General features: G+C 38.5%; 2 protein-coding genes and 2 long non-coding RNA genes across 4 annotated transcripts in view; 2 read left to right on the top strand and 2 right to left on the bottom strand.

The window, feature by feature from the left end:
• Positions 1-3,546: 3,546 nt before the first annotated feature.
• LOC146459941 (uncharacterized) lies at positions 3,547-6,561 on the bottom strand. Its single transcript, XR_014857802.1, has 2 exons — positions 6,272-6,561; positions 3,547-3,738 (listed from the first exon to the last, which is right to left on the bottom strand). It is a non-coding gene; the product is annotated as an uncharacterized LOC146459941 (long non-coding RNA).
• Positions 6,562-11,706: 5,145 nt separating this feature from the next.
• Positions 11,707-12,825, top strand: LOC146459940 (uncharacterized). The gene is made up of 2 exons (XR_014857794.1): positions 11,707-11,928; positions 12,600-12,825. It is a non-coding gene; the product is annotated as an uncharacterized LOC146459940 (long non-coding RNA).
• Positions 12,826-14,985: 2,160 nt separating this feature from the next.
• On the top strand, positions 14,986-16,606 carry LOC146459939 (uncharacterized). Its single transcript, XM_085088794.1, has one exon. It carries the CDS (start codon positions 15,236-15,238, stop codon positions 16,406-16,408), a length of 1,173 nt encoding a protein of 390 aa, XP_084944920.1. The 5' UTR covers positions 14,986-15,235; the 3' UTR covers positions 16,409-16,606.
• The window catches only part of LOC146459938 (uncharacterized), a 4,211-nt gene continuing 895 nt past the window's right edge, over positions 16,607-19,922 (bottom strand). Inside the window, exon 2 of the mRNA XM_085088793.1 lies at positions 16,607-19,715. Coding sequence (XP_084944919.1) covers positions 17,627-19,715 — 2,089 coding nt within the window. The 3' untranslated portion in view covers positions 16,607-17,626. The remainder of the gene's footprint in view (positions 19,716-19,922) is intronic.

Below are 19,922 nucleotides of genomic sequence, written 5' to 3'. Positions count from 1 at the left end.
CTTCTTAGTTCTTTAATAAAGACGCAAGTGACGGTCAATTAATAAATAGCTATAGCAATTCTCTTATCTGAAATGCATTCATATCATGTTGTCCTGCCAGTGCAGGCTTGAGGAGGGGCTTGAGTCAGAAACTGTATCTGCGTGACCTGGTTCATATTGCCAGGGTGACAAAGTCCTCTTTGGGTTATCAAAGGACACATGGAAGGCCAAATGGACTTTGAAAACTCTTTATGGCTGACAATGTCGTCTGTACATCATATAATTATTTACCGGTTATTTCAGTTATGTTAGTTGGTGCCAAATATTTAAGGTTGGGGAATTGTCTTTTTCTCTGTGTCCAAGGTTTGGGAAGAGAACATAAAGTAAAAAAATATATATTTGCAAATTCCTGGAGGTTATCTATCAGCAGAAATTGACCCATACATTACGTTTAAATAACACTGTCTCGTTTGAACCAATGAAATCCAAAGTTCATTTGACAAGGAATATTGAGTTCTGTTCAATTCAATGAAAAATCAAAAGTTCAATAACCACACAGTCAGTTCAAAAACCACACATCAGTTCAGTGACGAAGACCTCAATTATTGTAATATCAAAACCAACATATGTCTGAGAGCATGCGGAGAGTAACACATGATCATAACCTGACTTGCCGTCGCATTTCGTCATGTAGGATCCCCTACAGACCTACCTTGGAACATCGACTAATTTATCCAGGGAAAAAGGCATATCCCTCATCCACAAGTTCAAAAACCTAGCATCTAGGCAGAGTCTTGGTTTCGTAGGTTCTACTGTTAATGGTAAAACCAAATGAGGTGGACTATCAACCCCGAGTTTCCCCCACACCCTAACTGCTCCGGTAATAGTGCGCTTCAAAATTTCTTGCGACACAAATTCTGTAAATCTTTTACATGACCCATGATTTGGAAATCGCTTTTGCGGCGGAAAATCTGAGCAATAATTAAACCCCTTATAAGCACCCTTAAAAGGTTGACTAAAATGCCTAATGATCACTTTATTCCGGATCCAATCACTGATTGATGCAGCAAGCGGATGAGCTTCAAGAATCGACTCCCAAGCTTCAGGGTGCCTGTGGATACCTCCAGCAACGAACTTGTCTGGATCTCTTAGTCTAATTCTTCCCAGATCTGGAGCAGTTTCAGAGACTGAAACATCTTTCCAATTGTAGACACAAGATGCCTCCCCCCGATCGGGAACCCCATGTACATTAACCCAAGATTCAAACGTTCTTGGTTGCGAGGCCGGAAGGAGAAAACCAAAATCCTGAGAAACTTCATTTTCACTAACAGGCTCTTGTAATCTTAGCTTCTTGAAAGGAGGACTCTACAGGAAGAGAGAAAAGAGAACAACCCCAAATCAACGAGTGGAAAATGACATGCAAATGGGGTTCCCGAACAGGAAGGAGCGACTTCACACGCCTGAAAACAGTACGTCAACTGGCCACCGAGATATTGCGGTAAGCCAACAGGAGTCACTCGCCCCAATCTAGGAAAGTCGAAAAAGAAATACAGAAAACTAGAGAGGAAACCCTGACGGACAAAAATGAAAACACTGATATAGATGCTACAAAAGCAAACTTTAATTAATGGAAAAGAAAATATGCACCGAGTCAGACAATAGCCACGACGTCATGTATTTATTTTAAACTGTCCCGAACGAATCTCCCTCTCTTAGCAGGAGGTCCTGCAGCTTCCCCAAAGGCCTGTCGGCGATCCGGGCAGTAACTCTGATAGTGGCCAAAAATGACGGCAATGGTAACACTGCACAGAACGGAAGGAATGGCCGCGCCCTCTCTCAGGAACACGATTGAACCCAGGGGTAGACAACCTCATGGACTTACCCACTTTAGACATCATGTCCAACACCTTTTCTTGATCCTTGTCACCCAGAATGACTTCCATGTATTTCCTGAACTGGACAACTGGGGACACTGATTTCTCTCTCAGGGAACGGAACGCCGCATCAAAAAACCCTGCCCTAGGGTGATTCGTTTCCTTAGCAACCATCTTTAGATTAAGTAGAAGATCTAACGCCTGATCCTTGCTGAAAGACGGAGCCTTAAGAAGTAGCCTGATGTCTGCTAATGTGGAATCCACAGAAGCCTTTTGGGACTCCTCCAACCTTTTTAACCTCTGCAAAACTTCATCGAAGTTATGCCCCCCCCCCCCCCCCCCCTAGAACAAGGAAATAAAAACACAAACCTTTAAGGCTAACTCTTTCTCTCTTTACTCTTAAGCCTCATAGTCTTTATTAGCCACACAGGCAAATAAATCCCTTTAGCCACACAGGCACACCAGTCTTCGGCTGCACAGGCAAACCAGCTTTAGCCACACAGGCAATTAAATCTCTTTGGCCACACAGGCAAACCAGTATCTAGCCACACAGGCAATTAAATCTCTTAAGCCTCACAGGCAAAACAGTCTTTAGCCACACAGGCAAATAAATCTCTTTAACATTACAGGCAATTAAATCTCTTTAGCCACAGAGGCAGTTAAATCCCTTAAGCCTCACTGGCAAAACAGTCTTTAGCCACACAAGCAATACAAAGTTTAATATGCACAAATTTATGCAGAAAATATAAGTAACGGAATGCAAGAAACCGCACCTTCCTAAGAAAGAAAACCGAAACTTACACGACTACTCTTGATGAAATAACGACACTAGAAATGGCCACTAATGAAGAAAAACTACCGTTTACTTCAACAGCGTTCGCCGGATTAACAGGGAGATTTTGTTGACCTGCTTGACCTTTGTTCACTTGTTCGACAGTCTCAGGTCCGCCAAAGCCGCCACCGGCGGAGGGACGTCATCAGCCGCTACCAAACCCGGGACAGGAATCTCCGGGCGATGTGGAACCTGGTCAGCCATAGAGTACAGCAAAAAAGGACAGGCGGAGAACACAGTCGAAGAACAGAGTCGAAGGACGCCGTCGAAGAAGACGGGTTTGCAGAAGAACACACGCCAAACAATCACTGACCGTGACTAGAGCAAAGTGCATTGAATAGAGCACATGTATGTTTTTTATACATACATTAATATTCATCCCCAGGGCATAATTAACAATGCAAATTGAGCTTGCATAGTTAAGAATTTTCCTTACCTGCATGAAATTTTTAGGGATTTAATGTTTTTAATTTTTCTTTTTAATTATTTTATTTTTAGAGATTTAAACAAAAACTCAAAAGGAAAGAGACCGGCAAATCCCCCTAAAACGGCTAGAAAGGAAACAGACAGCGAACGGAAGAAAGCAACAAGACTGGAAGAAACTGCGATGGCCATATAGTTAGCAGAAGAATAGGAGGAGCTTGTAAAAAGGGAAACAGGGATTGTGGCACTTGAGAGAAGAGTCAAGAGACAAGAAGAGTCAGTTAAAAAGTAAAGCGAACATATTAAAAAAAAAACAGTAATGGAGGCCCAGTGGGGGGCTGCCCAGCTAAGGCATATGGCTGGTCAGCTTCATGACTGACCAAATTTTGGATCATAGGAATACGTCAATGTAATCAAACATGATGTTGTACACCAATGTGAAAATTACTGTCAGCAGACATTTATTAGACTTTGACACAGGAAATTATAATAAATCATATACACTGTAGCTAAGTGGCCATTGCAGTTACTCCCGGTCTTGTCGCATTCTTCCTTTTGCTGTCTGTTTCCTTTCTTGCCGTCTCAGGGGGATTTGCTGGTCTCTTTCTTTTTGAGTTTTTGTTTAAATCTCTAAAAATAAAATAATTAAAACGAAAAATTAAAAACATTAAATCCCTAAACAATTTCATGTAGGTGAGGAAAATTCTAAACTATGGTAATATAACTTATAAACCCTATTAATATAATGCAAACATATTTGTTTGGAATTGGAATTTTATATAAACTTACTAGATACTATGTCTCTATGAATACGCTTAAACAACTATACTATATGCTCATATATCCGCATTGAAATTACGGGTTAATAAGCTGGGGTACTGCATGCCAAACAAAATTAAAAAAAGATAAAAATAAGCCATACTACTGCCTTCACTGCATCTTCTTTGCACACAAAAGAGATAATGCAACATTTTACTCTATTAGAATCCTAAAGCTAGAGAACATTTTTAAGTTGAAAATTGGTTCCTTTGTGCATAAATTACAATACAATAAAAAAACACCCCCTGCACTTCATCACTAGTCAAAACCTGTACAGACCATTTTCTAGAACTAATTATGGTTTAGCACGGTTTGGAGTAGTGGCATCACAAACCTGGGAAACAATTCCAATGGAAGTTAAGTGTCTGCGCCACAATGTTTTTAAGAAGAAATACAAACTTTTTCTACTTGATAGCCAAACATTAATAATATTAAAAAAAATTTAACGCATACTATATACTTATATATTTGCTGTAAACACTTTTTTTTCCTTACTGTTGTATTTTCATCTCCCAAGCCTAATTTAACTAGCAGAGCTCTTTAATCAGTATTATAAATTCTACTTTCCCCTATTTTATTTAATTGCACAGAGGTATTTTACAATAACTGTCCAAATTCCGGTGCGCTGATTGGTTCATAGCTATTGTCTATAAAAGTACAGACAATAAAAATGTCAGATGTAACGCGCGCGCTTTTTCAACGAAAAAAACTTGCCAATTCCGCTCGTACTTTTTCCATGTTATTGTAAAAAACAAATTGGCAGCAGTCTTCTTATAGACCATAAAATGACGCCATAAAATGTCCAGTGAAACCACTCGCCTCTTGGGTTTTGAACATTGTTTGATATCATTTTATTGTCTATAAGAGTATGGACCATAGAAAACTGCTGTCGATTTGTCAAGTGCCTAACACAAAAGCCTTGCACCTTTGACCACTATGCACTTCTTCCGAAGAAGGTAAAATCATTCAATAAAGTGCTCTGCACGTTTAATTTTTTCTTACTATAAAATATATTGTATTTCGTGGTAATAAGTGTGAATAAAATTGAATTGAATTCAGTTGAATTGTCCACTTCCTTCCCTTTCCCTACTTGCAGGACCCATTGAACTAAAAACACCCACACCAGTAACTTTTCTTTATTTTGAGGTCTGCTATCACCCGGTGGTTAATAAATATATATACATTTATATCAGAGTAATCCCCTCCATCTTTTTGGCGGGGTGGGGGGTTTGTTGTTTTGGTGTGGTGATTAAATTTTTAATGTTGTTTTGATGTGGTGATTAAATTTTTAAGCCATCTTTGAATTGAACTAATATGAAATTTACAAGCAGGCCTCTCATTTGCATCCTTGACAAGCATGAAGGAGAGAAAATTGAAAACACGTCACCTATAGTTTTTGTTACATTGGTCTACTGTCACTGAACTGATGTGTGGTTTTTGAACTGACTGTGTGGTTATTGAACTTTTGATTTTTCATTGAATTGAACAGAACTCAATATTCCTTGTCAAAATGAACTTTGAATTTCATTGGTTTAAACGAGACAATGTTATTTGAACTTAACGTATGGGTCAATTTCTGCTGATAGATAACCTCCAGGAATTTGCAAATATACACTTTTTTACTTTATGTTCTCTTCCCCAACCTTGGACACAGAGAAAAACACAATTCCCCACCCTTAAATATTTGGCACCAACTAACATAACTGAAATAACTGGTAAATAATTATATGATGTACAAACGACATTGTCAGCCATAAAGAGTTTTCAAAGTCCATTTGGCCTTCCATGTGTCCTTTGATAACTCAAAGAGGACTTCAAAACAAGGTAAGAGCATCAGTCATGCCACTTGTCTGTGGCTTGTGGCATGCTGTTTGTTCTTACCACAATTTGATGTCACAGGTGCATAATTATAATGCAAATGTATAAAAAGCCTTAACCCATGAGCACTCAAGTGGTGAGAGTGCAGATGAGATAAAGGGTGAAGGGGTTGTTTCTTTCAATACTTGAGAAATAATGTCATTTGCAATAATGCTATTTAATTTATTGTTTAAGATGGCTTGACATCAATAACTTTAACAACTGTCTCACACTAACAATATGGACCAGGCCACGCAGATACATTTTCTGACTCAAGCCCCTCCTCAAGCCTGCACTGGCAGGACAACATGATATGAATGCATTTCAGATAAGAGAATTACTATAGGTATTTATTAATTGACCGTCACTTGCGTCTTTATTAAAGAACTACGAAGCGCAAAACCGACTTATTACTCTAAAGCCCACATGTAAAGGTACTCACGTCGGCAGAAAAGAACTGGAAATGAAGATAACTACATTTACTCACCTGGAAGATTACGAGTCTCTTACAACGAGGACAATTGGAACAACTTCAATGATACAGGATTCCAACACTTCACGTCGAGTGATAATTAGGTTCCCGATGTTAACACTGCAAACTATGACTGACGATGTCTCCTCCATTATGTTGCACACGGGATAGGCTATTAAAATTTCAGCTTTCGAACGATCAGAAGCCACAAGAACCAAAAGTCTGAACGCCACTCGTTTTGAGAGTGTGAAATTTTCGCCATGACACGACGCTTAGCTGTCTTGCATTTTCCGTCAAAACAATAGAAAAAAATTCACTTCTTTGGAAAACCTTTGCTCATGAAGTCGAAGCAATATCTTAACAACATCTTTCATATCCACAGTTCACAATCCCTGGTACGGATGGCTAAAAAATGCGAAGAAATCATTCCTGACCCGGACGCCACGATTCGACTTCGCCGAGACAGGCTGCTGGGCGCCAATTTGACCGGATGTGACGTCAACTTTTGTTGGATGATTCAGATACAAAAAAGTGCCAGGCGCTATGGAGTGTTCTCCCCCGCCCCTGGAAGTTGTAAAATAATATAAATCAATTTCGTCCGGGATACATCAATTTTGGATGTCATACATCGATGTTGTGGAGCATACATCGCTTTCCTGAATCATTAATTCGTAACCGTATGCAACTAAAAGATGTTCGATAAAACTAAAAGATGAGGAAGCGGAAATAGAAGTGACCGGAAGTCAGCTAAGAGAAGAAGACATGGGAACTAACACTTTCAATATGGCGGAAATAGAGGAAGATTAGCGAACACACTTTTGAAAAGCACAATGCAAGGTGCACGAATTTGGCTTCCCAACATTGATGGATTTTTTATGTCTTTGGGTAGGCTATTGGAAAGTGTAGAAGGGCAAAGGAACACTGCATCCTACGACTCGGCTTAGCTCCGCTTGGGCCGGCTCGGCCCGACAAATTTATTAACCTCGCTACGCTCGGGCCTTCGGCTCTCGCTAAACTTTAATCAGATTGAATCCCATGTAGGAAAAAAAAAACTCTCTTATCTTTTATCTTTCCTATCTTTTTGCTTATGTTCCATTCCCTGTAAATTTAGACAGCGCTACCTAGAGTAATAAAAGAGTCAAGTTTCTTTCGCAATGATTGTCTCAATCGCTGTATTAAGTAATTTGTGAGATACAAACAATAATCACCATAGACCCTAAGATTTTTTGCCTAGAATAATTTTGGACCAGTCTTAATATACCTATACTGGCTAAGAAAAGTTATTACTATGGGTTTCGATAAGCACTGGCAAAAGGGTTAGGTCTCCACAATTACCATATGTAAATACCCGAAATTAAGACCCCCTGTGGTCTGACCTCTGGCAAGCGACCACCTCCCGTAAGCTACCACATATCCTTGAGCGACCACATATCCTTGACATTATGGGTGGTCGCTTACGGGAGGTTCCACTGTATATCACTCAGCTATCTACTTCAATGTAATGTTTTGCCATTTGCTTGTTTCTTTTATTTTAATTTTGAAAGCAATCTTAGTTTCTTACGCGCAGCTCAAATAAAAATAAAAGCTTACGATTGTGATTCATCTTTCTTTACAACCTGTGAGTGAATGGATGGGCGGACCACGCATGTGGCCGAAAGCACTTAGATTTCTTGAAAGACTTTCTGCAGTGAATTGTGGTCATTTATTTTGTGGTTATATCACCTCACCATATTTTAAGTCCTTCTAGATTATAGTGAGTGAAGAACCTGAACTCCATCTAATACTGAATTCGGGTGATTTTTCTTCGTTAACATTAAAACAGGAATTATATTTTGTTTGTTGAAAAAACCTGCCTGTAAAAAGTGGTGATCTTAGTGGCATCAACTCAATGAACATTGACCTACTACTTCCAAATTTCTGAGGAAGTCCCAAAATTTGATAGCATTTGCTCAAACACACTAATATCTCCGTTAAAATGTATTCGGTGTCAGCTACAAGATATCTCAGTGTGGCTTAGCTCGACTGTTGTTGACCTGCAACCACCTGATAAAAACTTTACACACGAAGGCTTAAATTTCAACAGCAGAAAAAAATGAAACATAAGAATTTTGCCGTTTTTTATGCTAAATTTTGGATGCACTACTGTTTATTCTCGAAGTCTTATTGTAATAGCTTAAATACATGCCAAGTTACAGAGGGGAAAGAATCCGCACCCGCTCCCCTCTTTGGCCCCTCCGTAGGGAACAGTTTGTCACTAATAGTCTGCGCTAATCGATCACCACAATTAATCAGACATGCAAAGAACAGTTTTAGAAATGACAAATGGATTGGATGTTACTTGTATGGGAACAATACAATCCAGTTCTAGCCTTGATCTAATTGATACGAAAAACAACTAATCCCCCCCGCAATAATTTGTATGCGGCTAAAATTTGTCTATGATACAAAATAGTTAAAGAGGGAACGTTCAATGAATTCGCCTTTATCTTTCAGAATTAATAAATTAAGAAAAAATATAGTAATGGGTCGATTGTTGATGTAGATGTGGTCGTTCTTCGCTCTTTTAGAAACATTTCTCGAGATCTAGGAAAATTGTCAACTTTGATGAATCGAAAAATTAACATACGTTTTTTAACACGCTAAACAATCAACTTTACACGGTTACTTTATTTTTCTTTGTATGTATCTGGTAAAAAAAATCAATCCGTTGAAAAGAGCTGAAAAGGCATCCTTAAATTAGTAAAATGGCCAAGTTTGAGAGCTGCGCTTTCTGTTATAGCGGAAATATAGCAGTCCGTTAAGTCTAAGAATTTTACCGAAGATTGTACGGAGAGCAAAGAAACGGCAGTAACATTTGGTAAACTTACTGAACCCCGCCTTCGCTAATTTAGAAGACATGACTCCCAAACTTAAGCATCTTACTTATTTTAAAGGAAACCTCCACTCTCGAAACATGTTAACGTTACATTATTTAAAACACAATTTTCTTTTAAATTTTATTGGAAAACATGAAAATAATATTCCAGTGTCGGAAAAAACATGATTTGATTATCGGCTATTTTCGCTTTTAAATTTCCCGCGCGCCGCCATCTTGGATTTCATGACGTAATAAGGTTGCTCAATTGTTTAACACAAAAGAACTTTTACTGAATAACAATAGCGGCAACCATAACATGTCGAAAAATTCAAAATAGCTGCCCCAAGGAAATTTAAAAGCGAAAGTTGTCGATAATCATATCTAACTTATAACAAACTAGCTTGAATGTCATTTCTACGTTTTAGACAAAAAATTAGAATTTAGACACTATTTCCAACGCTCCGGCCAGTCAATTTGTTGTGAGAGTGGAAGTTCCCTTTAAGCTTTTCTTTGTAGCAGTATCAGGAATAAATTTTCCTCGTCTCATTTATATCAAGATAAATTTCCGTGACAATAGTTTATATTTATTTAAATCCTGACGTCGAGAAATTGGGCGGATAGCAGTATTTACTTGATTAAATATTTGAGTATTTACACACATTCTCTTTGATAAAATGAAACAGAAAAATAGAAAAATAATCCAAAAAATAAAATAAATAATAATTGGCTTCCTCATTTCCACAACAACTAAAATAGTGAAAACATCACCAGAATAGAATAAACATGAGTAAAACCTGCCTGCAGGAGGTTTGAATGTGTTCTAAGATCAATAACAAAAGAGAAATTATCCTTATCTCATGTAAATTAAACCCATGTTATTTCCTCATGTGCTGTTATACTTGTTTGATTATCTGCGGCCGCTTTTCTAATGAAAAGTAATAAAAATAAAGGGTTCGTAATTAGATGACGCCCATGCGTAATTATGGGTAATTCACGCAGTTAAGTGGGGATACACAGGTGCATGTAATGAAACCAAACATGATGTTTCGTTGGCTAAGTTTACCACTGAAGATAATTGTTCTTACTATTACACAACTCCACGTGACATACACTGTGAAAATTGGCACCATTAAGGGGCCTTTGTCACGATAACGCGCATGTGCGATCTTGATTGACAACAATTTTTTTTTAACCAATAGGAAATCGTAATAATCAACACTGCGCAGCAGCGCTAACCGCAGGCAGTCTGAAGTTTTCACGTGCGTTCTAAAACATCTTTGTTTGGCCTTGAACCTTTTGTATTTGTAAGATATTTATGTTTTGAAAGATGTTGTGCAAAGGCCGTGTCCGTGGAATACAAGCACATACACTTTAATTTCTTCCAACTGGCGTGTACATCGGCAGCAACATAAAGTTTCCAATGCTCGTCCTCCCATCTTTTCTTCGTTTTTTGCTTCTTTTCTGTTGAAACAAGGCGGCTACGAGGCGACAGGAGCTTTCGTCCAGAGCCGGTTCGAATACCTCCTCTCGAGGACATCGATTTTCTCGACGATATTGAAAAAAAAATACAAAATATGCAATTTCAATCCCTCACAAATGACCAAACAGTTCCTTGATATCGTTATTTTCACTTCTACAAGGTGGATGGAAAAAGATTTTCCTCGCAGATGCCTACTTTAAAAACTGTTCCGTCGGATCAAAAATCAAATCGCCGCACATGCGCAGAAGAGTGTCAAATGCCCTTTAAGCACTCAACATTGCCCTGCGACCAAACAGAAAACACAGTTGTTCTAAACACTGAACATAATTGTCTTCAAATTACACAGCCCCATGCGACCGATATGCACTTTTAAATTTGCATTGTTAAGCACTCCTACTCACCTGCGCCCTTAAAGATATTTTCTTCCAGACAATTGGGCTACTTCTCAAGCTTTTTTCTGTCAGGTTTTCTTACTTTCTGAAGGCGACAATTTTTATCAACATTTTGAGAGCAGATGTATCCTATTTCCTTTCAAAGGAAGTAGGAGACGTCTGCACACACTGGCTTGGAAATTGAAAGCCTACATGTATTTATATTTGCAGTCTTCATTATGTTCTAATACTGAGAAGGTTCCTTTTTTTTTAGTTATAAATTTAAGTAGGATACCCTTTATTATAAAAGTGACTTCGAACGGCACAAGGCTTCCTGTGCTACTGTTTATTTAACTGTTCAAGGTGATTCTACTAATACAAACGTTTCCAGCTGTGAATTTAAATCTCAAAGTGTGACAATTAAGTAAAAGTTCAGCGTCTTTTAGCCAACCACAACATGCTTCATTGTTAGTTTAAATTTTATAGTTTTCTTGAGAGTAGAGCGGAAAACAAGAAAGCCAAGTTAAAAACCTTATTACGGAACTAATTTATTTGAACTGGGGGTTCAGTGTTAACGTAACACGTCTGATATGATCCCGCGGCTACAAGGAGAAAGAATTAGATCGTCTCAGCCGTTGGCGCTTAATATCTTCATATTCGCCGACAAATTAGGTCGAAAGCTAATATTTATATTTGAATAATCATGTACGTGAATAATTATTTGTAACTTTTTTATCCACAACAGTTAAGGGTATAAAAGGGACCAAATACAATGTTATAAGTTGTATCGTCTGTTTAACGCCTTGGAGGAAGCTCACTCAAAAAAAGAGGAAGGAAAAGAGGAAGAACTGTGAAAATGAAATCACAGATAGTAGCTGTTTTGTTTTTCACTTTGTTGCTGGTCCTGCTGATAAACGAAGCTAATTGCATTGATGGTCCGCGCTGGAACAGGAAAAGGAGCAAGGTAAAGCAATCATTCTTCTTTAATTTTTACTGCCAAAATGAGTCGAATCATGGCTCTAACTTTTATCTTTTTGAATATAATCCCATCGGTACATAGGCGCTGATGATAGCGTACCGCTATGCATGGGTAAGAGAGAGGTGGTTGCCGTGCATTAAAAAAGTACAATCCTAGAGAATGGCCATTGTCGTGAACGATCTAGCTTTTGGTTTAAGTTGTCAGATCTGAGGTTCACCGTTTGCATAATGAAATAAGAAAAGAACATTTTCCCTGAACGTTTTACCTTGGACATTCTTGAGAGTTGAAATTTTGTGTGAACAAGACAAGCTTCATGAAGACGGAATTTTTTGAAAACACCCTAATTTAGTATTAGCGGAGAACGGTTCTCATTTTCAAGTCAGAAACCCACTTGCTGGCTGCAAAATACTATCCGAATGCCCAATTACACGGACCAGCAACCTCTCTAAGGAGTCGTAGTAACAATCGAAGACAAATCGTCAATATTCATGATGCGTGAGGACCGACTCTATTTACACCGTTAACCTCCAGCAGCCTTACATTCGAACTGGCCACTACAATTTGGTTTAAGTTTATTCCCTCAAACAGAGCCTTGTCGTGAACAACTTTTTTAACAAAATACCTGAATTTCTTTTAAATATAATGTTTCGTTTCAGGTGATACCGTTAAGCTACCGCCGGAGTTTGTGCGCAGCTGCCCACGACCTTGGTTGTAACCGGGAACAGGAAGACTGGGGACGAGCGAGAGATAAAGAGAACTGACGCCATTCGCCCAAATGACTATCAGTGAATCTAAAAACACCGGAAATGAACAGTTTAAAGTGTAGCTTGTAAAAGCAAGTGTTTAATGAGATAATAATAAAGTTGTTATTTCAAAAATTAATGTGTATGATGAGGAACTTTTTCTAGAAAAAAAGGACCAGTGCAGAGAGAGAGAGCAAAAAAAAAAAAAAAAAAAATGAAAAAGAAAAAGAAAAAAAGGGAAGAATAGAGAGATTAAGCCTCAAGGATACGGCTAATACCAAACAGGAAATGTCAAGCCGCTGTTTGTTCTAAAATGCATAAAATTGCGTTTCTCGTACTCTCTTCTCTATTTTTCGTGTTTGCTCGGTAGTTGTTGCCGACTGGGTGGAGATTAGCTTAAACCAAAAAAGCTTCGTGGTTTTTCATCAAAGAGAAAATTTCAGTCTAGCTGGCGTTTGCCGTTTGCCGTTTGCCGTAAACGCGATACTAAATCTCTCTAATGTGATTATATAAACGGAAGGAAGATCCCTTGAAATAAAACGATTATTTCGTTTTGCTTATGATCACCTGCGCTTTACATGCTCAAACTTCAAGCGTTTGTGGACCCTGAAATCATTCTAAGTAATCTCGGCGATCTTAGTAAACCTTTTCGTTTCTTTCAGAATAAGGATTTAAGTCCGATTTAAAAGAAGCTTATGAAGTCATGTTGCAAGATTTATAAGAGCGTACGATAACAGAACTGTATTTCATCAGACCACACATGACATAAAATCTATGAATGGCGTTTAGATCAAACCTCACAAACACAGCTTCTTGAAGGTATCGAATGTTTCTATTCGTCTGTTATTTCTAAAAGTGAAAATAATTTAAACAAAATCTAAAATAACGTCTTCTCTTTCAACACAGCAATGTAGAGCAGCCATCTTTGAGACGCTAATATATATATTTAGCCAAGTCTAAAAGCGGAGCTCCACAATTCCTTTTTAGTAGCATTTATATACATGTTACTCTGTTTATTGTATGAACGTATTAACGTTACAAATTCTTCATCCTGTCTTGAGTTATATATATATATATATCTTCAGCAGAAAATGTTTTGAACCATAAGCTGTTCTTGTTGATCGTGCGAGATCACATTACTGAATTCCGATGATGTTAGAGAGCATAAAACACTTCTGGACGAAAAAATACGCTCTCTCTCAAATATTTCTCCTGTGGAAACTATTAACGCTTTTGTGTAAAGTTTGAAATGCGTACAATAAAGAAAATTTGGCTACCACGCAATGTTTCCACGCGTGCAATTTGGCCGCTCGGATAAAAATAAAATTTTTGTTTCAAAATTTATTACTTTGTAAATATTCCTCGTACAGAAATATTTATAGTCTCATAAGAAAAGAAATAAAGGAAAAATAATGAGCCTATTCATTTCAGGAAAAGCTTACAGGAAAAGCGATGCTTCCTTCCAAATGAATCGTCACTCTGCGGTGACAATTTGTATTTTGTTGAGTTTTTGCAAGAGGAATGAAGAAAGAAATCTTAGAAAAATGTTTGTTTACAATTTTCATGTTGCGCGCCATTAATGGTGTGATCGCGATGTAGCAAGATGTAAAGTTTGAAGTTTTGTAACGCTGCTATATCCAAATATATCCAGCTAATTTTTTGTTAGGAAAAAAATATCGGTCTTCAACATATGTAAAATTTAGGGTGGAGTAATTCCGAGCTTTTGCAAGAGAGGACACGGAACACTACTCGTTCACGATGAGCGTAAAGTACTGGCATTTGACACTGTTTAAATTCACACCGATTTAACCAACTTAAGACGCAAAAGATTGACTAATATACTAACAGACAAAAACGTATTAAGTTGTGGGCCAAAAGTCTTCAAAAACCTTTTGGACAGGCTACACCAGGACCTGAAAAATAAGGGAAGAAAACTAGATTTCCGGTTTTGAAAGGAAACTTTTGCCAGCCGGCAGCGCGGGAAGAGCGCTCGTGCCAGTCTTACTCCGCAACATACATCGCACGAAAAGCGGACCGCTCAATTCATCGCCCGACATCTATCCGCCCTGGTTTAGGAGAGCACAAAAGATCCGTAGCTTCTTGAGTGCTCTCCAAATTTCCTGTGTGCTTCCTATCTCGTACTCAAACTCATTAATAATACAAAAGCCAAAAACAAAGGAAATCATGCACCGTGACGTATTTGGATATCTGATGAAAACCTCCTCGTTTTTCGCATCCTTAATTTGCCCCCTCACGATCAGTTTGTTTGAGGAGTTATATCAAACACTCACCACTACGGTGGCCCATACCTGCCACGGCAAAACTTACTTTTCCACGGCAAAACTTACTTTTCCACGGCAAAACTTACTTTATCACGGCAAAACTTACTTTTCCACGGCAAAACTTACTCTTTCACGGCAAAACTTACTTTTCCACGACAAAACTTACTTTTCCACGGCAAAACTTTCTTTTCCACGGCAAAACTTACTTTTCCACGGCAAAACTTCATAAAGGGACTGGGACGGGATCTGTTTATAAACAGAATCAAGATGGCGACGGCTTATAGTGACAACGAAAACGCGGTTGAAGATAATACGGAAGAGGTTCTTACAAAATACTATTTTTATCGTGGTTATCAATACAAAGACATCTTAGACTTACTGGCAACCTACAACAACATTGAAATAAGTGAACGGACTTTACACAGACGACTACGGATGTATGGACTGTCCAGGAGAAACCCCGAATATGATGTTGACGCCATAATTCTCGAAATTGAAGGCATGTTAGATGGTCCTGATTGTATTGCCGGTTACAGGCATGTATGGCATAGCCTCCAGTTAAAGGGATATCAAGTTCCACGACAAGTGGTGGAGCTCTTACTTCGGGAATTGGATCCAGACGGCTGCCAAATGAGAAAAAGACATAAATTGAAAAGACGTCAGTATCATAACCCAGGTCCAAATGCCGTCTGGCACGCCGATGGATATGACAAACTTAAACCCTATGGTTTTCCGGTTCATGGTTGTATTGACGGCTGGAGTAGAAAATTGTTATGGCTGGTAGTTACTCGATCAAATAACTATCCCGACAACATTGGATCTTACTTTTTGGATGCAGTTAAGACTTGTGGTGGGTGCCCATGTGAACTAGTCACTGATTTGGGTACGGAGAACAAGATCATGGCTTCCATGCAAGCTTTTTTTCGTGACGATGAAAATGCCCACAAATACGTTGCCTCCCCAAGAAACCAAAGGATCGAGGGCTATTGGTCACAGTACCGAAGAAACAGATCAAGTTGGTGGATAAATCTATTTAAGGATCTCGTTGAAGCAGGGGATCTTAACACAGGTGATTCTTTGCAGAAGGATTGTCTTTGGTTCTGCTTTGCAGAACTGTTGCAGGAAGACTTGGACGCCGTAAAAGAACATTGGAATACACATCGAATAAGGAAATCTGGAAATGACACTACTCCTGGAGTTCCAGATGTGCTCTACTATTTGCCGGAAGGAAGAGGTGGGAAGCCCGATTTGCTACTCCCTGTGCCTGACGATAAAATTAGTTATGTCGAAAACCACCTAATCGAGAAGGAAGAAGCTAATGAACACTTTGAATACTTCGAATATGCCATGGATTCTCTTGACCTTAAAAAGCCTACACACTGGAGAGAAGCCTTGGAACTGTACCACAAACTTGTGTCAGTATCATTATCAGGTGCATGATCAGTTATCAAAAATACTGATAAGTCTTATGATTGCTAAATTATTCATGATCATTGTTGTGTAACATTGCTTTTCATAAAAATTCAAAAACTTGAGTTGCACTTTGACTGTCTACAATGTAGCTTCCACAAAGCCACACTTTTGCACCTGGAAGCCTGGTTTGTGTAACAATTGGCAATAAAGAATACTCTGACACTGTTACTTGTTTACCAACTTTATAATTACATAATTTTTCTCTAAGCAGAACTGAAGATGTTGAATAATTATAATAGACCTTGAACAGTCACATTTACAAGTACTTTTGCTTAAAACTGGAACAATCATCTTGACTTTGCTACATTGATGCATACTACAAAACAAGTATCTCTTACTCCTTTTGAAACACAACGTTGAAATAAGAGTTACTTTAACAATGTCGATAAATTATTAATATTTTGGAGATGGGGGAGTCAGTTACTTTGTTCTTGGGATGGTCTAGCACTAAAGAAGTCCCAGAATTAGCAAGGGCACGATGAAGTTAGTAGGATTGGCAATTTCAAGTTCATTGAGGTTGCATATTTAACAGAAACATTACAATTTGTATAGATAAAAGGTTTGTGGAGAGCAAGTATTGTTGTCCATAAAAAATTTCGTAATCAAAATATCCAGCCTTTTTTACTTGCTCACTTCATTCTTCTATTTCTGATACATACTTAGTTGTAGCCCATAACATTGGTGTGCAGTAGGTCAGGTCTGACCAAGCAGCTGCAAAGGGACTACATGTACAAAATAACAGCAACCTAACGGAAATAGTATTATAACAACAAATGCCCCTTATCACTTTTTCCACATAAAAAAAACAAAACAAATATAACTCAGAAGTCATTAGTCTTATGGATGAAACACAACAGGCTTACAACGTACAACAAAGGTAACTGCATTATATGGAGTGTGCAAAACTGAATCTTGAGACCTGAAATCCTTTTTCCATCTAAAACACTTATCTGCTTTCAAATGTATCCACAATAAGTTTCAATTCAATATTTTTGCATTTCTAGGTTTAAGCTGACAAGTGTCAATAGACACGAACACAAACGTAATGGCATCAGAACTATACTGAATGACAGGAAAGGTCATAACATTCAGGAATGGTCATTCCTTTTGGAGCTCAGTATTACTAAATGTACATAAGAAAATGGTCTATTCCTACTAGTATGATCCCAGTGACACTATCAACAGTTAAGGTTTGGCAAAAGCCTGGCCTTTACAAAATGCAAGGACGAAGAGCTCTTTGAACTCATCTGAAGAGCTCATGTGGGCTACAGGAATGGTAATCTCTTTGCCACATGCGCCTACAGATGGAAAACATATTCTGTGCTTAGGGTTGTACTTAAGGCAGTCATGGTTAAAGTACACAGTCACCTTAAACATTTGGTTATCAATTGGTTTGTGTTTCTGTCCAGTTAACCATCCCATGACTCCTGCCACTGTTAAATCTGGATTTTCAAATGTTTCTGCTGCATCTGGAGTTTCACAGTCAAGGTTGGCATCTTTATAATTCCAGGCAACTGCTGCTGAGTGACCTATGATGCTCCCATCTTCAAACAAATTTAGGCAGTCTTGGAAGTGATCCATTACATCTTCTTCAATTCGTCTTCTCGTAGAACCTGATGGTGAGTACTGAGGGTCCATCAGGGAGAACAGGTAATTGGCATCAGGTGTCAAATGCTCCTTAAAATTTCCACTGACAAACAGTGGCTGGCACACGGATGGGTACTTAAGTATCAACTCTGCCAATCCATAGGTAGACATTCCTTTAAGGAATTCTTTCATGTACAACGAACGGCGATTTACTAGGCTCACTTTCAGAGATCTTAAAATTTCATCGATGTGATCATCATCCACTACCCCAGTGTATCCATGTTCAAAAATCATGTCAGTGAAGTTATTGCAATTTTCACTGACATCGTTCAGAAGTTGCTGTTCTTTTGTTGTCAGATCTGATTCTTCAATGCTTATCATGTCAATGCTTTTTGACATTGATTCATACACACACTGTTCAAGGAAACATGGAGGAGGTCCTCCTTGGGCCAACGAAACTGCTACAATCTCACCACAGGTGCGGAAGGTGCCATTTTGAACATAATATGTAGAGTCTGTGGGACTTCCATCTGGGAACATCTCCTTTCCCATGTCAGAAATAACTTCTGCTAAGAATTCTTGTGACATAGCACCTGTATCAATACCAGCCTCACCATTGAAATGCACTTTCAATACCCTTGTGGGTGGAGATTTTCTGGCCTGCCTTTGCCATAATGCAATTGTTCTTGAAAAGGGTGCACAGCGTCGTGAAACAAGAAAAAATTCTTGCATGCGATCAACTCTTTCTGACAAGATTTTTACAATTTGGCTTGGGTCTGTCACAACAGTGGTAGAACAGTTAGTGATTTCCTGGTTAGTGATTTCCTGAAAACTCTCACTGGTGTTTTCCCATTGTTGGAGCATCTCTGCTAACTGGGAATCTTCTAAAATCTGCTGTTCTGCTGATTGAATGTTTGAACATGAATGATCCAATTCTTGACCACTAGTACTTGGTGAATCGCAGCTTAAGGGTGGAGTGCCATTTTTGTCAACAGAGCTTCTTGAAGGAGTAAAGACTGATGCTGACTCAAAGTCATTTGCTGAAGAACTTTCTGGCACATTGATTGGCTTGGAAAAGCTCAGTTCTGAGTTGGTGGGATTGTTGTCTTCAGACATTTCAAAGTCAGCTGTTGTGCATAGGTACATTGTTATCCTCTTATAATCTTTACCAAGTTCAGTCTTGTATTTTTCAAGTTCAAAATCTTCTTCTTGTCCTGGTAAATAGACAGCATGGCTACCATCTTCAAACAACAACATATAGTCTTCCTCAGGATCAAACTTCCTGTCAAATGCAGCCCACTTTTCCATTCCTTTACTTAGTATCCTTGCATAACCAGCAGACTTCGTCACTTGAATAGGCAAACGCTTCCCCCAAATTGGTTTCAAGTCATTTCCACAATTTCTCATTTGTCCAATGTTTATTGTCACAAGTTCATCAGGATTAACCTTAACTTTCTTCTTTGGGCGAAATTTTGAACCGGATTGTTGCTGTTTCTTCTTACAAGCCATGTAATCCTCAAAGGACTTCGTTTTTGGCTTTTCTTGAAGTAGTCCAGGCTTTCCAAACGACGTTTTGGGACTATTAGGGCCTGCTTCTTGACCAGACAAAGGACACTGAGATGGTGAACCACATTTCCAGCAGAACTTCACACCACTTCTTTGTTTTGCACAACAAGAAGTACAAAACCTACAGAGAAGGAAAAATATATATCGAGTGACATAGTGTCCAAACAGCTTAAATTCAGGTGCAGAAAGAGTGAATAAGTGTCTAAATTCCACTCTAGTAAAGGCAAGTGTACAACAATTTAATATGCCCTTAGATATCTGAGAACTCAGAAACTTCTCTCTAGTATTCCAAGCAAATTGAACCTTGCTCTAAGCAGTCGATTGTAAA

This window comes from Pavona decussata, unplaced genomic scaffold (assembly GCF_977016875.1).
Source record: "Pavona decussata unplaced genomic scaffold, jaPavDecu1.1 SCAFFOLD_215, whole genome shotgun sequence".
Lineage (NCBI taxonomy): Eukaryota > Metazoa > Cnidaria > Anthozoa > Scleractinia > Agariciidae > Pavona > Pavona decussata.
Note: the sequence above shows the minus strand (reverse complement) of the source record. Positions and strands in the feature narration are given on the sequence as shown.